The sequence below is a fragment of the Zalophus californianus genome, chromosome 9 (assembly GCF_009762305.2).
Source record: "Zalophus californianus isolate mZalCal1 chromosome 9, mZalCal1.pri.v2, whole genome shotgun sequence".
In the NCBI taxonomy this organism is placed as follows: Eukaryota; Metazoa; Chordata; class Mammalia; order Carnivora; family Otariidae; genus Zalophus; species Zalophus californianus.
In genome coordinates this window covers 24,858,869-24,883,698 of record NC_045603.1, presented here as the reverse complement: position 1 = coordinate 24,883,698, position 24,830 = coordinate 24,858,869, and the positions used below count along the sequence as shown (strand labels likewise).

Below are 24,830 nucleotides of genomic sequence, written 5' to 3'. Positions count from 1 at the left end.
TGTCTGCTTCATCAGTGTTAATCTGCTATGGCTAAGGTTTTATAGAACTATAACCTAAACGTTGTTCTCTTTGTACACATCTTTTCTATGATGCATATCTTCATTCATGTTCATATATGTATCAATTTTATTATTTTTGTTCAATAAATACTTTGTGATAAAAGGTGTGAGGAGGCAAGTGGGTTGGTTTACTTCCATTTACTTGGGATGATCCAAATTTTACTTCTCTGTATGGGTACAGTTGGAAAATAAGTCTTGTCATCTAGCCTTAAATATGATACATCAAAACATATTACATATATTTTATATATGTATATATATAAAATCTGCTTTAAAAAGATATTTAAGGAAACACAATTACTGAGGTTGACTTAGGGGAGGGAGTGGGGGAGAATGGGTTTGAAAAGTGGTCCTCTGATCTTTTAAATCTTAAGGTCTACCAATCATTCTATATTGAAATAGGGGTAGGTGAGGAGGAAGAGAAGAAACAAATTATCATTTATTCTTTCAGCTGCAACTAACACCATACTCAATGGTGAAAGACTGAAAGTCCTAACCAAAGTAATTAGGCAAAAAAAAATAAATTCAAGTAATAAAGTAAAGCTATCTATTCAGATGACATGGTCTTATACGTAGAAAACCTTAAAGAATCCACAAAAAAAATAAAGTCAGCAAAATTATAGGATACAAAATCAACGCAAAAATCATTTCTATTTCTACACACTAGCAAATGAAAAACTCAAAAAAGAAATTTAGAAAATAATTCCACCTACAATAACATCAAAAAGAGTAAAATACTTAGGAATGAATTTAAGGAGGCACAAAACTTGTACACTGAAAAACTACAAAACATTGCTAAAAGAAATTAAAGCTATCCTGCATTCATGGACTGGAAATCCCAATACTCACAAAGAATCTACAGATTCAGGGTGCCTGGGTAGCTCAGATGGTTGGGCATCTGCCTTCGGCTCAGGTCATGATCCTGGGGTCCTGGGATCGAGTCCTGCATCAGGCTCCCTGCTCCTCGGGGAGTCTGCTTCTCCCTCTACCTCTCTCTCATGAATAAATAAAAAATCTTAAAAAAAAAATCTACAGATTCAATGCAATTCTTATCATAATCCTAATGGCATATTTCCTGAGAAATAGAAAAACCCCATCTTAAAATTTAAATGGAATTTCAAGGGACCCTGAACAACCAAAACAATCATGAAAAAGAACAAAGTTGGAGGACTCACTTCTTGATTTCAAAACTTACAAAGCTACAAGTAATCAAAACGTTGTACTGGCAGAAAAAGAGAAATGTAGACCAATAAAACAGAATCAAGTGCCCCAAAATAAACTCACATTTATGGCCAACTGATTTGTAACAAGCGTGCCAAGACCATTTTGAGAAAAGGACAGTCTTTTTAACAAACAGTGTTGGGAAAACTAGACATTCACATGCAAAAGAATGAAGTTACTTTACACCACATACGAAAATTAACCCGGGGTGCCTGGGTGGCTCAGTTGGTTAAGCGGCTACCTTCGGCTCGGGTCATGATCCTGGGGTCCTGGGATCGAGCCCCACATCCAGCTCCCCGCTCAGCAGAGAGCCTGCTTCTCCCTCTCCCTCTGCCTATTTGTGCTCTCTATTTGTCAAATAAATAAAATCTTTAAAAAAAAAAAAAAACCCAAGATGGACCAAAAATTAAAACGGATTACCTAAATGTAAGCATTAAAACAATAAAACTCTTAAATAGGGGAAAATATTCATGACCTTAAATTTGGCAGTTTCTTAAATATGCCACCAAGACCACAAGTAAAAAAAAAAAAGATATGTTGGATGTCTTTAAAATGAGCAATTTTATGTATTAAAAGGACACCATCAAGAAAGTAAAAGACAACCCACAGAATGGAAAAAATAACTACAAGTCATATACCTCATATGTGTCTAATATCTAGAATATATAAAGAGGAGCGCCTCGGTGACTCGGTTAAGCGTCTGACTCTTGATTTCAGCTCAGGTCATGATGTCATGGTCATGAGATCGAGCCTCTCATCAGGCTCCATGTTCAGCAGGGAGTCTGCTTGGGATTCTCTCCCTCTCCCTCTGCCCCTCCCCCTCCTCGTATGCGCTCTAAAATAAATCTTAAAAAAAAAATGAATATGTACAGAACTATAGCTTAAAACAACCCAACTCAGCAACAACAGTTTAAAAATGGGCAAAGGACTTGAACAGACTCTTCTCCAAATCAGATATACAAATGGCCAACAAGCACATTTTAAAGATGCTCAATATCCTACTCACTAGGGAAATGCAAATCAAAACCACAATGAGCTACCGTGTCATAAGTATTAAAATGAGTATAATTTTTTTAAAAAAGGAAAATAAGTGTTGGCGAGGATGAGAAATTAGAACTCTCATACATTACTGCTGGGAATGTAAAATGCTGCAGTTGCCATGGACAATCATTTGATGGTTCCTCAAAAAGGTAAACATAGAATTACTAAATGACCCAACAATTCCAACTCCTATGTATATAAACTCAAAGAATTGAAAAAAAGGACCCAAATAGATGCTTGCACACCCATGTTCATAGCAGCATTATTCACAAAAGTCAAGAAGTGGAAAATAAAGCTCATGTGAAATCAACAGATAAATGTTTAAACAAAATGTACATTTGAAGAATATTATTCAGCCATGAAAAAAAAAATTCTGATACATGCTACAACATGGATAAAACTTGAAAACATCATTCTAAGTGAATGAAATAAGCCAGACACCACTATGGTACAACTCCACTTACATGAAATACCTACAATAGGCAAATTCAGACACAAGAAGTACAGGCATACCAGGGGTGCCTGGCTGGCTCAGTTGGAAGGGCATGCGACTCTTGATCTCAGGGTTGTGATTTCAAGCCCCATGTTGGGCATAGAGATATACTTAAGTAAATAAATAAAAAGAAAACTTAAAAGAAAAATTACAGGCATATCTTGGAGATATTGCATGTTCAGTTCCGGACCATTGCAATAAAGCAAATACCGTAATAAAGTGAGCCAAATGAATTTTTTGGTTTCCTAGTGCATGTAAAAATTATGTTTATGCTATACTGCAGTCTATTAAGTGTGCAATAACACTAAGAAAAAGTACATACTTTTGTGGAAAAAAAAAATTCTTTATTGTTAAAAAAATGCTAACCCGTCTGAGCTTTTGGTGTGTCAACAGTCCTTTTGCTGGTGGAGGGTCTTGCCTTGATGTTGATAGCTGCTGACTGATCAGGGTAGTAGTTGCTGAAGGCTGGAGTGGCTGTGGAAATTTCTTAAAATAAGACAACAAAGTCTGCGGAAATGATGGAAGAGTCCTTTCATGCTATTTGATAGCAATTTACCCACAGAACTTCTTTCAAATTGGAGTCATCTTAAACCCTGATATTGCTTCATCAACTAAATTTATTTATGTGATATTCTAAATCTTTTGCTGTCACTTCAACAATCTTCACAGCATCTTTACCAGGAGTAGATTCCATCTCAAGAAACCCCTTTGCTCATCCATAAGAAGCAACTTCTTATCATTACAAGTTTTATCATGAAATTGCAGCAATTCATCACATCTTCAGGCTCCACTTCTAATTCTAGTTCTCTTACTATTTCCACCACAGCAGTTACTTCTGCTCAAGTCTTGGAATTAGCTTCTATCAAATTCCTGTTAATGTTGATATTTTGGCCTCTTCCCATGAATCATACATGTTCTTAGTGGCACCTAGAATGGTGAATCCTTTCCAGAAGGTTTTCAATTTACTTTGCCCAGATCTATCAGAGGAATCACTACTATGGCAACTATAGCTTTTGAGATGTATTTTTGTTTTTTAAGATTTTACTTATTTGAGAGAGGGAGAGGGAGAAGCAGACTCCCTGCTGAGCAGGGAGCCCGATACGGGCTTGATCCCAGGACTCTGGGATCATGACCTGAGCCGAAGGCAGATGCTTAACGACTGAGCCACCCAGGTGCCCCATGAAATGTATTTCTTAAAGAATAAGACTTGAAAGTCAAAACTACTCTTTGATCAATGGGCTCCAGAGCAGATGTTGTGTTAGCAGGCATGAAAACAAGATTAATCTTGGTTGTCCATCTCCATCAGAGCTCCTGGGTGATCAGGTGCATTGTCAATGAACAATAATAGTATTTTGAAAACCTTTTTCCTGAACAGTAGGCTTAAAATATTCAGTAAATCATGCTATATAGAGATGTGCTCTCATCCAGGCTTTGTTGTTTCACTGACAGAGCACAGGGAGAGTAGATTTAGCATAATTCTTAAGGGCCTTAGGGTTTTCAGTATGGTCAATGAGCACTGGCTTCAACTTACAGTCATCAACTGCATTAGTGTCTAATAAGGAGTCTTTTTTAAAGATTTATTTATTTCGGCGGGGGGGAGAAAGAGAGGGAGAGGGAAGGAGACTCTCCGCCAAGTGTGGAGGCCAACGCAGGGCTTGATCCCACAACCCGGAGATCATGAGCCAAAAATCAAGAGTCAGATGCTCAACCAACTGAGCCATCCAGGCACCCTAGTCCATCTTTTGAAACTCTGAAGCCAGGCCCTGACTTCTCCTTTCTAGCTATGAGAGACCCAGATGGTATCTTCTTCCAAGAGAAAGCTATTTTGCCTACACTGAAAATCTGTTTAATGTAGCCACTTTCATTAATTATCTTAGCTAGATCTTCTGGATAACTTGCTGCTTCATCTTGTACTTTTATTTTATGCAGACATCTTCTTTCCTTTAAAATCATGAACCAACCTCTGTTAGCTTCAAACTTTTCTTCTGCAGCTTCTTCACCTCTTTAAGAGAACTGAAGAGAGAGAGGGCTTTGTTCTGGATTAGGTTTTGGCTTAAGGAAATGTTGTAGCTGATTTGATCTTCTACCCAGATCAATAAAACTTTCTCCGTATCAGCAATAAGGTTGTTTCACTCTATCATTTATGTGTTCATTGGAGTAGCTCTTTTAATTTCCTTCAAGAACTGTTCCTTTGTATTCGACAGCTTGGCTGACTGGAGCAAGAAGCCTAGCTTTCAGCCTATGTTGCCTTTTGACACGACTTCCCGACTAAGCTTAAATTATTTCTAGCTTTAATTTAATCTCAGAAATGTGTGACTCTTCCTTTCACTTTAATAATTAAAGGCCATTGTAGGGTTATTAATTGGCCTAATTTCAGTACTGCATCTCAGAGAATAGGGAGGCCTGAGGAGAGGGAGAGAGATGGAGGAACAACCTGTTGGTGGAGCAGTCAGAACACATACAACACTTATCAATTAAGTTCACTGTCTTGCATGGGTGTGATTTGTGGCACCCCCAAAACAATTATAGTGGTAATATCCAGGATCATCACAGATCACCATAACAAATATAATAATAATAGAATTTGAAATACTGTGAGAATTACCAAAATGTGACACAGAGACACAAAGTGAACAAATGCAGTTGGAAAAATGGCACTGTCAGGGTTTCCACAAACCTTCAATTTATTAAAAAATGCAGTATCTGCAAAGCACAATGAAGTGCAGCACAGTAAAATGAGTTATGCCCACACATTAGAGGTTACCAGAAGCTGTGGGTAGGGGGAAATGAGGGAGGATTTCTTAATGGGTATAGCGTTTGGAGATGAAATTTTTGGAAAAAGATAGTGGTAATTGCTGTACAACACTCTAATTAATGCCACTATATTGTGTACTTACAATGGATAAAAATGGCAAATTAAAAAAAACCAAAACAGTAAAAACAGAAGCATACAAAAAAACAACTTTATGAATTGTCCTGGATCCAAAAGATAAGATTATGAAACATGTTAACAAGTAGTCTTTCAAATGCAATAAAGCATCAGATAGAATGGAGCCACTTCTATACACCTAGAGCAACATATTCAGTGTGTGTTAACAACATCACTTGGAAGGAAAACAAAAAAGGCATCCTCTCTTACCTTTAAAACCATGTCAGTTTAAGATGAATTCTAAGTGTTCAAGGTTCAAAATTTCTGAGTTTCAATTCTCTTCATTGCAAAGTTTTCAGGATCTGAATGGTGGTGCTCAAGTATCAAAAAAAATATCAAATTCCTTAATAAAATGAAGAAACATCCCTAGGACTTCCTAGGAAGAAGAATTTTATATAACTACTGGATATATTTCTTCACCTTTTATATGCAAGAATATCAAACTTATAGATAACTATAAGAAATTTGCAAAACATCATTTATCTAACCTATGAAATGAAAAATCTGACAGCTTTATAACTGAGTACTCTCCTATAAAATTACATTAGAGATTACTAAATAAATGGCCAGCACAAATATAAACTAAATATCATTACTGGCACGGTAAGACTTCATGATCTTAAAAATGAAACCCATAAAGGAAAATGATACCATTTTGCACAGCCTTCTTCCCCCAGAAAGAACTATGACTCAACAAAACCACATTTTAACAACATGAAGATCTTATTATAAATTTCAAAACAAAATGGAGGAATTTCCACATAATATTTATAACCTTCAAAGTACAATATTAATACAGGTCTGTTAGAAATAACAGCAGTTTGTTAGGCTACAGGATTTAACATAAAACCAATTTACAAATGTGAAAAGCAGTAGTGGTCCAATATTCACCATTACACATGAATCTGTTTCTTCCAGAAAATTTTTTTTAAAAATTAAAATTTCTGTATCATGAAATATTAAAATAACACCCAAACATGCCACAATCACTATTCACAAATAAAGTTAAAATGAAATATACAAAAATTCACTTAATACTGTTAAATAACAATAAACTACAAGATTTCCTGAACAGAAATGGTAGGACCCCTGAATGTTTTACAGTGAATATCAGGAAAAAAAAATTAAGTTATGATTATTTTCATGATATATAAGCCAAAAATTTACATGACCATTTCAAAATATACCAATTAATATTTGTAGTTCGTAAGATGCACTAAATGAACAAATAGTCCCTAAAAGTTAACACAAATGCTTAAAACACTTACCAACACCAAGGTGTGTTTATGATGTTCAAAGAGATGCATAATTGAAACTGTAATATTTACTATCTCTGATAAACACATTAATACCTACAATGCTTTAAAACAATCCTCTAAGTTCTTGTTTCTCTCATTTGTATTTATCATGGCTCATTTCAAAGACATATTACAGCTTTTAGCTGATTCCAAGTGAATGTTATTAAAACATACATATACACACGCAGCCCCCCAAATGAAATAAATGGCTCCCCAAAGAAGTATCATCCCTTCTAATAAAAGAATCGTATTTAAGACAAAAACAAGACCTCACATATTTCAATAGACTTGTATGGTTTAGTTTTAACTAAATTAAAGCACAATGTAAAATAGGTAAGTGTATTAGTATACACATATCCAATAATATGCAGTAAATATTTCTAAAATGAGGAAAGGTAAAAATAAATAATTTTGGTGCTTTAATTTACTGGTATCTAATGTGAGATCCCTATAATGTCAGGTGTTCACTTGCTTGAATCAACTTCTGCATCACATGCTTTCCTAAACATGTGCTCATCAATTTCTTAGCTACTCTACTTGCGGATGTTCAATAAAAAATTATATAGCATGAACTTAGAGTGTTCAAGATGGCTCACTTATTTTACCGTTAATAAGCAAAGCTAAATTTACATTCCAGGAAACACTGCAGTTTAATTTTTAAAACAAACAAGAAATGCAGCAGTAAAACAATTCGTGAGGAGAAACAGATGCATTCACATCTAATAAAGCCACTGCAACTTCTTCAGGCATTTAACTGTTGTGTTAAATAAACAGACAGTAGTTATTTAGCAGCAATGATTCCGCAATAAATAATGCACTGTGTTTCTAGTCCTGCACAAAAATTGCAGCTACAGTTACATCAACAGCTGTAACCTACTGGCTCTAATGGCAGAGAAGACCTTAAAACCAACTGTACAAAAAAATTGTCACACTGTGACAACAAATATAAAAACAATCTGTAGGTCTGAAATAAAAAGACTCCACTGTGAAGAGGACAGTGTAGACAAACGGAGATTCCAAGTCCACCAAAAGAAATAATTGCCTTCAGATCTGAGTCCTTGATTGATAAGAAAGGCTGGGGGCTGGGCTTGAAACCATTTTATCAGACTTAAAAGAGCATGCTCTGTCTTCTGTTCTTCCCATGTCCTAAAATATAAAGTCATTTTATGAGGCAGTTCAAGGTTCAGTTTTATCCCACATACAGTATTTGGTGACTCTAGGAAGCTAATGTTCCCACCAGCAAAAACTAATGTTCCACGATAAGAGTGATCAGCACTGTCTTAAAGACCCTTTTGTTGATGGGGTCAGTCTATAGCTTCTATGCTTCGAAGTGATGAACCTGAAGACTAGGGAAGCACAAGGTGTGTCTTCTGCCTCAGGTACCAGGGATGGCGTGTGCAGTGATCAAGCCAGGCCACTTGTAAAAGGTCTTTGTGCCATCTGCAGCTTTCAGGATCCCTGACTTGACTGAGTCAGATTTCTCTCTGAAGAATTACTGAGCTGCCCACATCATACAGAAAAGTGAGTACGTGCAATGCTAAACATACAGTTGTGGAATGCACTGTACATTGGTTTTTACATCAATAATTTTACTGATCAATTTATAAACCAAAAACGTGGTTCCACGCAAAATTTCATGATCGACACGTGAAATGGTTTATGACAAACACACCTGTCTCTGGATAAGAAGAGTTTCGAAAACCCGGGTCCTTTTGCAACTGAATCTCTTTCAAACTGAATATTGATACACCTAAAATGCATAGACAAAAACTGTCAGGTAAAGGTCTAACATTATTAAAACAAATATAACCCAACTACAGACAGAATGTTTAAAAATGTATATTGATTCGCAGAGCATGTTAACATAACAATAAAAAAATTTAAAGAGAAAAAAATGTATATTGATTCAACATGAAACATTTATGCTACATTTACAAGGTTACAGCCCTACTGAACTATTTTCCCCTTTGTCCCAATGTTTTGAGAAGGAAACCAAACAAAATAATCTCCCCTCAAAAACTTTCCCCTGCAACTCTGCTTTGAATAATGCTTCTAATATGTTTCTCCTCAAATATGTACATATAGAGAATATACACTGTCTCTTTCTAGGACTTACTGGGGTTGGGAGACCTAATCAAAAGATATTTCTTGACTTTTATTCTCTCTGTCCTTTATGTCTCCTTATAATGGCAGAAGGTATCAGGGCCTCAAAATAACTGCAGATTTTCAGAAAAAAAAAAAAAAAAACAATAGGTTTGTACACAACCATAATTGCCTACCTCAAACTATGAAACTTGGTGTTAATAATGAAATGTAAATATCATCTTAAAAAAACACTTGTAATTCATCTTTCTCATTTCCATCTCTGCCAGAGAGGTAGTCTTTCATTAAAAAATATCCAGGTAAGTTCTAAGTGAAAAGTCTTAAAGATTCTTGATTCCAATTAGCAAACCTCAATGAATTAATATTCTTTAGTGGTAAATGAAATGGGAAATTAATGAAAGCTTTTGGAATCTCAGTTCCTAAATATTCTAATTCCCCATTCACCTTACTCAGTTTTAAAGTAAAATGTTGGGGTAATCTTTTAAAAGGTTATGAGTAAGATGAAGCAGTTAACTCAGACATGAGAAATCAGCTCTTTTAGTGACTGACAATACAATCACCACTGTCATGAGGATAGTAAAGTCAGTGACCATAGCAAAGAAAAATCATCTTTGCATCTTGAAAAGGAAATCTACTTTCACAAGAAAACAGTTTTATGTTTTGGTTGTGTTTCATTACTCTTTGCCTGAAATCCATTTTCAGAAACTCTGAATCAAAGCAATCCAGAATGGGCCTAATGACAACGTCTATCATCAAAACGCATTTTCCAATTTAAGTCTAATAAGATTAATAACCCATGCCTAAGTACTATTGATTTCTTACAGAGCAGTGGCAATGTGTTCAGTGTTAAAAGAAACAAATTAAGGGGGTGCCTGGGTGGCTCAGTCAGTTGGGCATCCGACTCTTGGGTTTCAGCTCGGGTCAAGTTCTCATAGGTTGTGAGGTCAAGCCCTACTCGAGCCCCACTTGGGCTCCAAGTTCAGCAGGAAGTCTGCTCGAAGATTCTCTCCCTCTGCCCCTCCCCCTACTCACAGGGGAACGTTCTCACTCACTCACTCTCTCTAAAATAAGTCTTAAAAAAAAAAACAAAATGAAAACATATGCAAATCAACACTTCCCTTCAAAGAATTCTGATCTGGTTATAAAAAGACTAAAATTTTATGCTTAAAAACCAACAACAATCTCTCCCTAAACCCCTAATTCACCCCAGTCTCCAATACTGGACAAATGAAAATGGTGGTGGTGGGGGGGGCAGACTTTAGAATTTCTCTTACTTTCAGGTAAAGTATGTATTCTTGGTCCCAGACTTCGAAAGTATACATGTTTCATGGCCTCTTCTGCTGAAACCCTTTTCTTAGATTCGTACTGTGAAAAAGCAAAGAACTGCTTCATTAACTTTTTCTCTAAACATTATGAGGGGAGGCAGATTAGCATTTAGAGCTACTTTTATTTGTAATACAATGACTGCTTTTTAAGAACCAATTTGGAGTACACCAGATATACTCAAATGTGAGTTACTATTGAGATTATGTAGTAATGACTATATCTCAGTTCCAAATTTCCAACATAAAGCTGGATATTCACTAAAAATTTAGATTCCCTGTATTTTCTGAAGTGATTAAAAAAAAATTAAAATATCTGACCTTTGGCATTCCTTTTCCTCATGAACACCAAAGGATCATTGGAAATATATCCAACACTTTTATGACAGACATTATTAAATTACCTACTGGATACCCATTTCCCTTTTTTCCTTGATGAGATAATCTAGATTTGTTTAAGGGGTCCATGCTTCCAAATCCAGCAGATTAATCATGAATCATGACTGTTTTAAGTTTAGGCTAACTATGATAATCTTGCTCGCAATTCCCAGCCTCTCTTACAATTAATGTTCTGGCCAATGAGACTTAGGATGAAGCTTTGCAGGGGTTTCTGGAAAAGCCTTTGCTTTCCAGATACAAGTGGGCGATTATGGCTGACACCCTTATCCTCTCTTCTTACTGCTTTGAATAGAAGATATAAATGGTATTTGTAGGTGCAGCAGCCTGTAAGGCTGTTAAGTATAAGGAAAAGAAAAAGAACTTAAGAGACTATGAATTGCAGAGAACATGGCCCTGACATAGTTGATCAATGCCAGAAGGTGACTACCTCAGAGTTCTAAGTCACAATGAGAGACCCATATACATTAAGAGAAACCATCATTTATTATTTTTTTACTTACACATATGCCTTAAGCATGCCAGATACTACAATAATCTTATTTAACTATCATGACAAATACTTAAGCATGTTATTATTGATCCCATTCTATAGATGTAGAGAAACTGAGGCTTAGTGATTACAAAGTAAGATGTAACTTACCTGAAGAAACTTTGTTATTAACTCAATTCCCTCAGAGTCTAACCTAAAAACAACAAAAAACAAGTGGCAATTTATTCATCTTAGCTGACAGCAACTTTTCAAATAAAACTATTTCCCTAATGTTTTAACCTGCTAACTTCAAGTGCTCTAAAATAGCCACTCTTGTTGCTTTCAAATAGACTCAAATCTGTTTTATCCTTAAAAACTTATCTTGCCACTTGTTTAAGAAGAAACTATAAAAAACTGGGCTTTGACTCAAATTTTCAATAATGAAGAACAAATTAGATAATTAAAGAATTTTTTAAAATCACCATTCTGTCTCAAAGTAACCCTTATTATCACAAAAGCTGAAGTTACATGTATCATTTTCATACTGTTCCACTATACACAAGATACAAAATCACCATTTTCTTACTGTATAGGTGAAAATAAAGACAAGTAACTCAGAATGTATCACTGTGGTTCACAATAAACACAGATGACTCATTCAACATGTTTTTACAGGGTAGTCTACTGAGAACTGGGTACTAGAACCTATAAAGTTCAATGTACATATGCCACAATGACATCATAAAACTTAATTAAAAATTAGGGCTACAAAATCAATGAGGTAGTCAATAAAGATGATAATTATAGTGATGAAATCCATTTAGTAAGTAAGCAGAGGGTTTGGGGACTATTTTAATGGGATAATCTCTTGATCAGAAATCACAGGTTCTATTTTGCATGCCTTTCACTGGCAAAAAGCACAATTATGAATAAAGAAATATTCCCAAGTGCTCTTAGTGGGTATGTGGATGCTGTAGCCTAGACATTCTCCAGACTACTCCTTTGTAGTTTGCCATTCTGACAAATATCCAGAGCTCCTTGGGCACAGACAAACTAGGGGCTAAGGTCATGGAGAACCTGCTTTAAAGAAGAGATTCAACCTTCTGCACTGGACACTACAATAGTAAGCAACATATAAATGACAAAAATAGGATTTATGCTATTTAGAAGGAAGAGATACACACAAAAAGCCCTGCATATAGTATTATTCTGCCTAAGAAAGTCTACTTAGAATGTTATTAGTTGCTATAGTAACAATAAGAACATCAATTCACATAAATATTTTAAAAATATTTTTGGTATCAGAACTGTTTTTTCTACTCTCTCTAGCTTGAGAATAAATGAACTAGAGCCAAGTGTGTTACGTCGTGAGCAATGTTAATGGCTTTTGATTAAAAGACATTGACCTTATTTGGTATCTGAGTATACTCTATTTTTTTAAAGGAAACATGAAAAAAAACAAAGGGGTTATTCTTTGTTACTTACTGAAAATGTAATAATTCCATAAGTAGAAATGTTCTGACTGAAATTTTAATGGGGGTTTTAAATGGACCTGGGGGTAGATCTGAGAAACATTAATGAAATGACCAACATTTAGGATATGAGGGGTCAGAAAGAGTTTACATTCTTCAAATACAAATCATGTCATTAACATTGGCCAAATACTGATGGATCATCTTGGGTGAGAGTCAAGATTTTACTTATAACGCTTAGGTTTTTGTAAGTAAATACAGAATAATTCCATAGGAAGCAAAACAAAAATTTTATCACGGTCCTCATGGTACTGAATATGACATTAACCAATGTCTTCTTTCTGACAGAGGGAACAATCTACATAAACTCTAGAATTCTAATATGGATGTTCTATATTCATCTTATTTATAGCTCGATTCTATGATTTATGTATCTTGGTCTCTGAATTATAAAATTAATCTGACAAAAGGAAGAAAGAAATTCATTCAGATTCAAATCAGATCCTAAAATATTTAAGAACTCTGTATGTGTATTATATATTTTTCCCTGAATCCTTACTGCGGCTAATGCTTCAAGAGACTAGAAAGAATCATGTGGGTTTTCCCCCTTTAACTTAAAGAAATGAAAAAAAATACCTGGGTGCATGGTTAATGAGAGGCTGTGGTTTGTATTTTGGAAAGTTGTAGTTCTTGAACTCATCATTTGAAGAAACACCTGGCCAAGTTTCCTGAGATGGTGTTCCTGAATTTAAAAAAAAAAAAAAATTTTTTTTTTTTAAAGATTTTATTTATTTATTTGAGAGAGAGAGAGAATGAGAGATAGAGAGCATGAGAGGCAAGAGGTTCAGAGGGAGAAGCAGACTCCCTGCTCAGCAGGGAGCCCGATGTGGGACTCGATCCTGGGACTCCAGGATCATGACCTGAGCCGAAGGCAGTCGATTAACCAACTGAGCCACCCAGGCGCCCCAAAAAAAAAAAAAATTTTTATTTGTAAATATATAAAAATTTATACATACACAAATATATAAAAATAAGGAGAACTAAAAGTGTCTTAAAGAAAAATTTACATTTAGTAGCTGATTTTACTATTTCAACTGAAAGCAAAATGACAGAAATAGTAAACACATACTGACTTTTTTGGGACTATGCAATCATGCCATAAAAATGCCATAGTGCCTAATTGATACCTAACCTAGAAATATTTCCTAATAATATGCTAAAGGTCAATTTTCAACAATATTTCTCTTCTCTGTTCTTGCATACAATTTTTAATGCAAAGGCAGAACTTAGTAAATGAAAAGGAGAAGTTACATAGAAGGCTCTATCTTTATAATTATGCTAATTATAACTCTTTTCTTTGTAATCAGGTTTTTTTTAAGATTTTATTTTTAAGTAGTCTCTACACCCAACATGGGGCTTGAACTCACAACCCGTAGATTACTAGTCACCATGCTCCACTGACAGAGCCAGCCAGGTGCCCCAACTAATTATAATTCTTATAACAGCTATCTTAGTCTCAGTACCAAATTTTTAAATATAGTTTTTTAAATATATAGTCTTATCTAGCTAGTCACAATTGCAGGAAACAAATTACTGGGAAAATATTTGTTACCTAGCAGTCGGAAAATCAAGTGCAGTTCATCTTCCACAGTTGATCCTGGAAACAGAGGTCTTCCAGAAGCCATTTCAAAGAAAATGCAACCAACACCCCTTTAAGATATATCATAAAAAAATGATGAGCAATCCATTTACATATTATGAAGGACAATTATCTTTTCCTTAAGATTGCCTCTGGAGATGGAGAATTTTATATTAGTCTGCTAGAAAACCTCCTACAGAGATTTTTTTCAGCTCCAACTAAGCTAATTTGTTAATATGTATCCTATTTGTCTCCACTTCCATGTTGCTAGATCCATTCCTCCATCTCCCCTCTTCTGCCCTGCCTTAAAATGTCCAGCTTTCCTCTGGATGACCCTTGAAGAAAAACATACCAATAGCTAATAGTGATTTAATGCCTATTATGTCTTAGTGGGTAGCAGGGATAGGAAGAAGCAAATAATTCAAGATACTTTTATGCCGGAAGCAGAGATAGAACATACAGGTGCAGGGTGGTGAGTGTGTATGAGAAGGAAAAGAAATGTATGGGGATTCAGTGAATAAATACTACCTTCTAGAATCTGTGTCAATACCCTTAAGAAACAGTCCCTTCTGTTAAAGGGCTCACTATCTAACCACTGTATGTAAAATTTTACATATTAAAATGGTATACAAAAAGTTACAATGATGGAGCCACTATGGAAAATAGTATGGTTGTCCCTCAAAATAATTTAAAAGAGAATTACCATATGATCCAGCAATTCTACTCCTAAGTATATACCCAAAGGAACTGAAAGTAGAGTCTCAAAAACATATTTGTCACCTAACCTATGTCTATAGCATTACTCATAACAGCCAAAAGGTAGAAACAACCCATATGTCCATCAAAAAATGGATAAACAAAATGTAGCATACATATACAATGATTATTCAGTCTTAAAGATGAAAGCAATTCTGACTATATCTCTACAACATGGATGAAACTTGAAGAAAATTATGCTATGTGAAATAAACCAGTCACAAAAGGACAAATACTAGATCATTCTACCCATATGAGGTGCTTAGAAATGTCAAATTCACAGAGATGGAAAGTAGAATGGTGGCTGCCAGTGGCTGGTGGGAGGAGGAAATGGGGACTTGTCTAATGGGTATGGAATCTCAGTTTTGAGATTGAAGATGAAAAAAGTTCTGGAGCATTAAGGTTGCACAACAATGTGAATGTACTTAATGCCAAAGAACTGTACAACTAAAATGGGTTAAAATGGTAAGTTTTATATTATGTATATTTTACAATTTAAAAAATAAGTTTAAAAAAATGTTATACAAAATTATATATAATTGTTCAATGCAAGACAACAGAAGGAAGTGTATGACTTATCATTGCATTATATAGTCAATAAATACAACCACAGTAATTTGAATAAGGTCATTACATAGTTATAAGTGGCAGAACTGGTAAACCTAAGTAATCTTACTCATGTGTCAAAACTTTTAATTATTGCTTATATTGTCGCTTTTTTTTTTTTAAAGATTTATTTATTTACTTGACAGAGAGAGGGAACACAAACAGGGGGAGTGGGAGAGGGAGAAGCAGGCTTCCCGCTGAGTGGGGAGCCCGATGCGGGGCTCGATCCCAGGACCCTGGGATCATGACCTGAGCCGAAGGCAGATGCTTAACAACTGAGCCACCCAGGCACCCCTATTGTCGCTCTTTAAAATATTATCTCCTTAAAAGTCAAATATCTCTCAGTACGCCCTGTGTGAACAGCTACATTCTTTCAAAATTATAAATGGCAATAACATCTGTATGTATTTACCACATGTCAATCTGTGTTGAGTACTCTGAAGAACCGAGAAGCACATCAGGTGGCCGGTACCACAGAGTGACGACTTCATTGGAGTAGGTCTTCGTGGGAACTGACTTGGCTCTGGCTAGCCCTTCATAGGGAAAAGAGAACAATTAAGAAATGGCTATAATGGATTTCCCAACCCTTATCTTCACCATGACTTCAGTCACAAGTTTTTATGTCTGAGACAGCTACTCTCTAGTTTCCTGAAGTTTAAAAAATCAGTTTTATGAATTTTTTTTTGAGTGTGCGTGGTCTTGGGTAAGCAAATCTTTATGTAATTAAATAATAACAATTCCACAATCAGAGACTATGTTTATTTTTATGCATGTGAATGCACCTGATACAGTGCCTGGGTTAATCTAAACTTAAGATACTTGCTTTCAATGAATCATGGTGCCAAAATTATTTCCAAGTGGAACTTAAATTAATGCCAAATATGCCAATGAGACAGTTTTACTTCTTATAGCTATAGGCTTCTGTTACCTTTTTTAACCTGATTCCAACTTTCATTTGCTATACCAATTTTAGTTTTCTTAGACTAAAATTACACTGCTATTGTGTACTTTAAGTTTTAAGTTATATTTAAGGATAATTTTAAATAAAATGGACCATGCTGCCTTTGGCTATTATTAATGTAAATGATGAAAACCCTGTGCCACTCCTTTGCCAATTGAAAATGGAATTCACTGGTTATCCAGAAATAAAGGCAAGAGTTACAACTTCATCTCTTGAGCCACCCGCATGAGAGTTGTTTTTTTACTATCTCTAAGCCTCCAAATTCTGATCACTTGAAGAAGCAACTCTAAAAGATACCTGAAGAAATGTAAATTTATTCTAACATATAGTTTATTTCAAATAACACGGAATAGTTCATTTTTAGGCTGTGATTTGTTATGTATAACTTTATATATTTGATTAAAATATTAAATATGAAAAATGTAATAAAAGGATAATTCAATACTTTATTAAACTGGATAAAAGCACTAAAAACCAGAAACTTAAATAGTTAGGCAGCACTCATACTATTTTTGTTTAGTATAAACAAAAAGCTAAACGGTATTAACTGGAACAACGTTGATACTAGCTTATTTAATTACAAGTCTTACTCTACCAACCCAACTTGATAAAATAAGTTCAACAAATTATTTTCCTACCAACTTTGATAATTAGCAAGATGTGGAGAGCTTTCTAGTATCTCTTCCTGATATTAACAGTGGGTTATGTGGGAACAAAAGACAGGGCCACAAGTTTGCTTGTTCTATAACCTATAAGCATAGCATCAAAGCAACTGCAAGTTACAGTTTCCTCAGTACCTTACTCTCCTGCTCCTGAGAGAATTCTGAACTAGGGTGCTTGTTCAAACAGACTCCTGGTTCACAATTAGTATTTCAGTATTGGTATGAAATGAAATAATCTCTTTCAAACCAAATAATTGTGATATGGTATAATTATAGAAGCCATTTTCTATTATTAATGAAAATGTTTGTCTATATTAGTACTTCCCTAGATCTGAATTTCATCAATCACAGGAAAAAGGATAGAATTTTCAAGATCAATTTACAATAAAATACTCAAAGTTATATGACCCTCCCTTACTTGCGGTCCTTAAGTATATTTACTATACAACCAATAAAAAAATAACTAAAAGCAGAGACAAAACTGATTGTACTATCTCATGGAATAATCAGAATTTCTCGTTGGCGTGTGAAAAGATAAATTTGCTTGGTTTGCTTTGTTAGAAGCAAAATTTAAAGCACTTACAGCATTTCCCCCCAAAAAGTAAATTTTTCATTTCTAATAGCCAAGCAGGGCTTCTCTATCCCTGCTATTCATTTTAGGATTAAGGAATAAGGACCAGTAAATGCAGCTCAGCAAAAAAAAAAAAAAACAAAAGAGAGAAAATAACAATTATGAGGAAAGTAACAACATAAACTGTGCCCAAGAGACTGTATAATGTACATGAGCATACGCAAATAACTCGTAAGTTTAAACACATGTGACCTATACCCATTTCCTTTTTTTAAGGAAGGAACAATATTAACCTACTTTCAAATAGTAAAGTTAAATGAGTAAAAGTATAGGAATTTCCTGAACAAACTCACCACTTAGTGAGTTTTTAATTATTAACAAAGCAATACTTGAAACATATTTTCAAATTTAGTGCAATACTCCAAAAGTAAAACTACTATTATCACTTATGAAAAATGATGAAGTGCTAATTGTAAAAACTGCACTGGCTTTTTAAAATCACATTCTATTAGAGTACTGAAACTCTCAAAATGTGGAATATTAAAAAAAACAGAAACAAAAAATAAAGCTACTATAGAAAGTTTCTTTAATGTAAAAAAATTTACTTCCTAGAAGCAAAAGGAACATGTAATCTCATTAAAATTGGGTTAGCTAAAGACAGACAGATAAATAGCATTCATTAATTAGTTAATAAGCATATAAAATACAAAGTCATGATGGCAAGAATATTAAAGAACCACCTTTCACAGTAGTGGCATTTAAACTCTTTAGTCACAGGACCCCTTTTACTAAAATTTAAAATTACTGAGGACCCAAACAGCTTTTATTTATATAGATTGATATTTGCCATATTAGAAAAACTGAGAAAAATTTAAAACTTATTCATTAAAATCACCACTTATTATATATTAACATGAATTTTTATGAAAAATATTTTTTCTAAAGGAAAATAAAAATTAGTACAAATGGTCTTATTCAAATTTTTGTAGTCTATTTTAAAAGAAGACTCTTAGATTCTCACAACTGCTTTTGCATTCAATATGTTGTGATATGTTGCTTCGAAGTATAGGGAGAGAATCAGATCTCACACATACGAAGTTGGAAAGGGGAAGAGCATTTAAACAGCCTTTTCTGAAAATTGTGCATATTCTTCTTTGACACTACATCAGATTTAATTTCTTAAACATTATGTGGTAACTGAAATTACATTAGTAAACTTCTCATACTCTTGGTACATTAAAATTCACTGGTCTATCTTGTACTTTAAGTGGATCTTTTACCCATGCATGATTCTGTAGTATCATGTAAGTACTAGTCATTTGGAAAATATTGATTCCCTAGGTTATACAGATATTCCAAATGCTTAGATTTCTAAACATATCAAAAAAAAATATTTGTTAATATCACCACTGATCTCACCAGTAAAGTCTTTTAAGTATGGGAAAATATCGAGCTCAAAGTGGCAGATCCAAATTTCCAAAATTTAATTTTTGCTTGAAAACTCAAACCTTCCTATTGGCAAGAAATACTTTCAGTTGTTTTCCTTGAAGTGACAGGCTCACTTATTCCCAAGAAAACATGCGCCAAAATACCTAAGTCTGAGTACCCATGGTTTGTCCGTCAGTCATTTTTTTTAATGAAAATGATGTTCTTGAAAAAAAGGGTTAATTCAGTTTGCATTCACATAAACACTATTCCTTGAGAAAACCATAGTATTTCCATGTACAGCAAATAGGTTTTATGTATACTTCTCATTTCATTACATAAAATACTAAAAAGACATGTACTTAAAGATGGAGATTTAATAAAATTACTAAGTTTTACTGCTTCATCAAATATCTTTTTATATGTAACTGACACTTTTTTCCTCCAAGGGTATATAGTGGTGAAGAACATGATGACTACTAAGTACAATTTGGTGCCACTGCCTTAACTTATATTAATGCACCAACCAGTAGCTTTACCCCTTAGTGCTTCTGGACCATCACTGCAAATATTAACACAGTGAAAAAGGCAAGTAACATTTAGTATAATTTTGATAAAATACACCTTTGGAGATGCCCTGAAAGGGTCTGAGGATGCTTAGGGGTCTAAAGACCATACCTGAGAACTGGTGCCTTTTGGCATTCATGAACATAACTCACCCACCAAAGTTTTATCAAATATCTTATTCCATGGGCTACAGAGAAAATTTCCAAACTCACATAAAAGCAATCACACAGTTGTTCTTATAAATGTAACCACCTGGAACTACTTATAAATATCTTATACATCCGTACCAAAATCTGCTAGCTTTAATTCTCCTTTTTCATTAATGAGTAGGTTCTGTGGTTTCAAGTCTCGGTGCAATACCTTTCTTCTGTGGCAATATGCCAAACCACGTAGAATTTGGTACAAAAACAGCTACAGAAACAAATGAATAGAAATTAGTCTTACAAATAATAAGACAATGCTTTGGTAAGCATGTTATGGTAAACAAAAAGCAACTGGCCTAGAAGAGTTAAAGAAAAAAAAACTCGCATCCTTAAGTACAAAGCCTTTCCTGATATAGTTGGTTCTCTGAATTTTACAATTTATTTTATTTTTTTTATGAAAATAAATATTGAAAAGAAAGTGAAATGAAACTCTGCATAGTAATAGTCCATTTGTTATAGAAAATGATTTAAAATAAATATATCCTCATAAGCTCACAGGCCTACTAAGGCTTACAATCTGATTATGATATTCTGGCAAAACAACTAACCAACACCTACCCCCACCCGCCAAAAAAAACCTGATCTGGGACAGTGTTGTTAAAATAAGGCATTGGAACTGGTGGTTTTATAAAAATTCTGAGGTGTCAAAGAGAATGGTGCTGCATAGCTCTGGCAAATTACGTGCTATAAAAATAACCTAAACCAGCTTCTATCACCCACCCTCTGGGTACTTTACTTTCTGCACCTCCTACTCAGCCTTCGAAATCTGCTATGATTCAGAAAAGGGAATTAGCACTGTAGAGCTCTGAATGACTCTCTGAAAAAAGCAATTCCTATAAAGCTAATGGTAGAATTTTTTGTACATTTTGGTAGAAAAGGGGATGTGGAACACAGAAGGTCTTCAATTCTCTGGAGTTGACGAAAAAGAGCCTCAAGTACAGAGGATTCAAGAATGTATCTTCAGCTTACATGTAGGTGAAAAATAGAGCATTAGGACATTAAGAATAAGCCAAGGCAGGAAGCTGAACAACAGGCCTGAAAAAATTCTAAGCAGCAGTTTCCACACACTACATATTTATATGTTTTGAAAACTCTAAAATTACTATTTCTATATATTCCTGTTACTTTTTATGTCTGAAAAATATAAGCGCTATTTAAAATGACACACTAAAACATACCTTTACATTGTGCATACTCATGATGTTTCCACAGTCATCCATGTACTGTTTTAGGTCTTTATCCTGAAAAAATACAGTACTTTACTATGTGATACATACTTCTCAGAAGGCATGGCTGATTTACTTAACAGTATATAATTTTTAAAAGTGTTTTTTTTTCTTGGAGAAAAGATATTGAATGCACCACACATAATTTAATTCAATACCAATAACTAAACAGCAATGCCCTGGGGCTGTGAACTCAATTTCCTGTTTTATTACAGCAAAAGTAAATACTGAATTTTTGTTAAATGCTTACCAGATACTCAAAAACCAGAGTCAAAGATTTATCTGTATGAACAATATCATGTAAGGTTACTATATTTGCATGTTTTAGATCCTTTAATAGTGAAACTGCAAAAAAGAAAAGAAAGTCAATTATTTAGTCTGTGGTAGCCAGACTATAAAAACCTGAAGTTTAACACATGAACTGAGTGTAAGATTCTCTTAAGTGTAAAACAAAAATTCACCAATGGGATCTGTAGTATAAATTTTAACAGAATCATTTTTTCTTTTATTTAATGGCTTTGGGCTTGTTTTTAATACTTAAAACTATTCCCAATGTTATAGTAATATTCTCCATAACATCATCTTCTGTTTTTTTCAAATATTAACTTATTGAGACTTACAAGATTAATTTAGATATAGTTTAAGATACCATTTTTTCCCTCCAAATTGCTCATGAGTTGCTTTTCAAGCCATTTTCTGGATAATCTAGCTTTTAAAAAAAAATGGTATCATGGTATTTACATTCTGCATATATCAATTTATAGTTTGCTTTTCCCCATAATATATAACATTTCCCAATGTCAAATATTTATCCATGACAATTTTTAGTGACTTCATAGTATCTCACTATAAACTATACAATAATAATACTGTTAAATATTTTGACTTTAAATATTAGTTCTAATGTCTAAGTATATCTCCAGTCCTCTATATCTGAGCTCTTTCTACTTACAAAAAAATGAACTCTTGTTATGCAGCTTTGGTTTTAAAACATTCCATATAGACTCTTTCATACATTTTGCTCACAAAGATCAAATTTTACCTTCTCTTATTGCTGTGCAGGGTGCACCTTCTTCATGTTCCAACCGGATCTCTTTTAATGCCACCAAATTCTCTGTCAATTTACTTCTTCCTTTATATACTGTCGCATATGTACCCTATGAAATATATTTTCGAAAGACACATCAAAATATCCTAAGAGTCTGTCTATAGCATCTATTCAAAAAAGAGCCCTAACTAAATTCCTAATTTGTAAGCATATGTTAAAGTCCATTTTTGCAAGGAAAACTCTACCACTGTAGAGTTTTAGTCTTGGTTTTCTTATAGCTAAGAGGACTTTCAGTAGTACCATATGCAGAGCCTCCATATTCTTATAACCCTATGGAATGCCTCAAAGTATGAAAACATAGAATATTTAATTTACTTTTTGTACTTTTTATCAGATTAACAACGGGATCAGTAGCTTTAGAGTCAAAGGTACTTTACCTACAGTGGTATGCGGACTTTGAGGCAACTAAGTGAGCATATTAACTGAAAACTGAAAATGTAACTGACACAATGTTAAATTAGAAAAATTTTATCAGTTCTCAGACTTTTCAGAATTTGTGTACCTTCACTCTCCTTTAAAGAACAAATATGTTCTACAGGAGAGTTCTTCTACCATTGCCAAGATAGCCCACAAATTCTCTTAAGCTTCCCTGTTAGCTAATTCCATTATTTTCTGGTTGGCCCTTTCTCACCCTGGAAGACAAACCACTTCAAAATCAGTCAGTACTAGTAACAAGTTCAAGAAAACCAAGGTCTTCTTAGCCAAAAATTTCCTTAACCTTCAATGAGATGTGTTTTTATCTTTAGAGATAAAATTTTGATTTTTCGCAGGTTTGAACTCATTCAATTTCCCACATGACGGCCAGGAGGCTAATAGATGCCTATATTGTGTTACCAAGAAAGCACAATATTTTTTGCTTCAATAAAAGATTACAAGCTATAAAAAATACTCATTTCCTCTCAAATTGATGGCATAATTTCAAGAATTGAAGGTTTTCTTCCTTCTAACATTCTGTTGCCTTTTTGGTACAAGATATAATCTTTTAGACAATAGTGCTTACGTTTTTTTTTCTAGGTTGGTAGAAATGGTGGCCTAACTGTGGAGTTTGGATAATGAACAAGAAAAAAAAAGGTGCTTTATATTTTTGAAATAAGTATCTGCTTACCTCTCCAAGCTTTTCCAATTTGATATAGGTTTCCATTTTTCCAAACCCAATTTCTGACTGAAAGCAAACAATAAATTTAGTATTCTTAAAATTTCAATCCATCTCTTCCTCAATTTCTTTTTTTAGATATTATTCTTTTTCTTTTTAAAGGAGTGCACTTTATTTTTATTATTTCTTTTAAGGTAAGCTCCATGCCCAACATGGGGCTTGAACTCACGACCCCAAGATCAAGAGTCGCATGCTCTACCGACTGAGCCAACCAGGTGCCCCCCTTCACCAATTTCTGAAACTTTCCTGCTCAAGAGTGTCTTGAATAGAAAAATCTGATTACAATTAAATTGTTGAACATCTGTCAAGTTTTAAAATTTACCCAATGTTGGAACATTCAAAGGTTCTAAAACATCAAAGTTCACAATTAAAACTGCTGAACCATCTTTTTATATAGATTGGTTAACATTCTAAGAAAAAATGTTTAAGGCCCTGAGATTTTAAGATACTAAAGAATTTTATAAAAGACAACTACATGATTTTCTTTCTAGCAAAACTGAGAATTAAGTAATTTTCCTACATATGTTATTCCTTCACCAATTTTCGACTTCTCTAGGACGGCCTGCAAACAATAAAATACTACTTGTTTCAGGTTTTCTAACCAAAATGCAATGAAAAAGACAAGTGCAAGTCACACTCCATTACGGATCAGGAAACACAGAAGTAGTAAGTCTAAATCTGACACCCCCACACTTTCCCAAAAAGTCTTTAAAAGTAGGTTCTCAAAACCATTGCTTTTAAACTTTGAGCTTGTTTGCCTCACTTCTGTATGGAGTCAATAAATGAAGTAGATGGAATACACCCAAATATGTAATGGAAACCTAATATTTAAAAACTAAAAACAAAAAGCCTCAACACAAAAGATTTAACAAAAAAAATACAGAGATGAAAACTTAGGGATTGAGAGAGCAGCAACAGAAAAAAGATAAACAACAGAGGAGTAAGAATCTTCTTAAAATTGCTTTCTCGTACTCCTTTGTAGATCATGGAAAAGGCAATAATCTGAAGATTCACTTCTGAGTGTGGTGCTCATGCCCTTAAATGAATAGCCAGTGAAAAGAAACAATGTTCTTTTATACATAATTTCAGCTCTCAAAGTTATATAAATAATACTGGATCCTTAAATACTATGTTTTAGTCCAACTG

At 34.1% G+C, this 24,830-nt stretch overlaps 1 protein-coding gene across 3 annotated transcripts in view; it reads right to left on the bottom strand.

Moving 5' to 3' along the window:
• Positions 1-3,046: 3,046 nt before the first annotated feature.
• Positions 3,047-24,830, bottom strand: part of CDK17 (cyclin dependent kinase 17) — a 114,474-nt gene continuing 92,690 nt past the window's right edge. For 2 of the 3 annotated variants that reach the window (XM_027591965.2, XM_027591966.2), the window contains exons 6-17: positions 23,637-23,693; positions 22,466-22,580; positions 21,674-21,768; positions 21,376-21,438; positions 20,282-20,405; positions 16,221-16,341; positions 14,420-14,517; positions 13,444-13,549; positions 11,507-11,549; positions 10,420-10,510; positions 8,715-8,792; positions 5,476-8,188 (exon numbers count right to left, since the gene is read on the bottom strand). In XM_027591965.2, the coding sequence (XP_027447766.1) occupies positions 8,151-8,188; positions 8,715-8,792; positions 10,420-10,510; positions 11,507-11,549; positions 13,444-13,549; positions 14,420-14,517; positions 16,221-16,341; positions 20,282-20,405; positions 21,376-21,438; positions 21,674-21,768; positions 22,466-22,580; positions 23,637-23,693 (1,029 nt within the window). In that variant the 3' untranslated portion in view covers positions 5,476-8,150. Of the gene's footprint in view, positions 5,219-5,475; positions 8,189-8,714; positions 8,793-10,419; positions 10,511-11,506; positions 11,550-13,443; positions 13,550-14,419; positions 14,518-16,220; positions 16,342-20,281; positions 20,406-21,375; positions 21,439-21,673; positions 21,769-22,465; positions 22,581-23,636; positions 23,694-24,830 lie in introns of those variants that run through there. The other variant, XR_003519671.2, reaches the window with a different exon arrangement.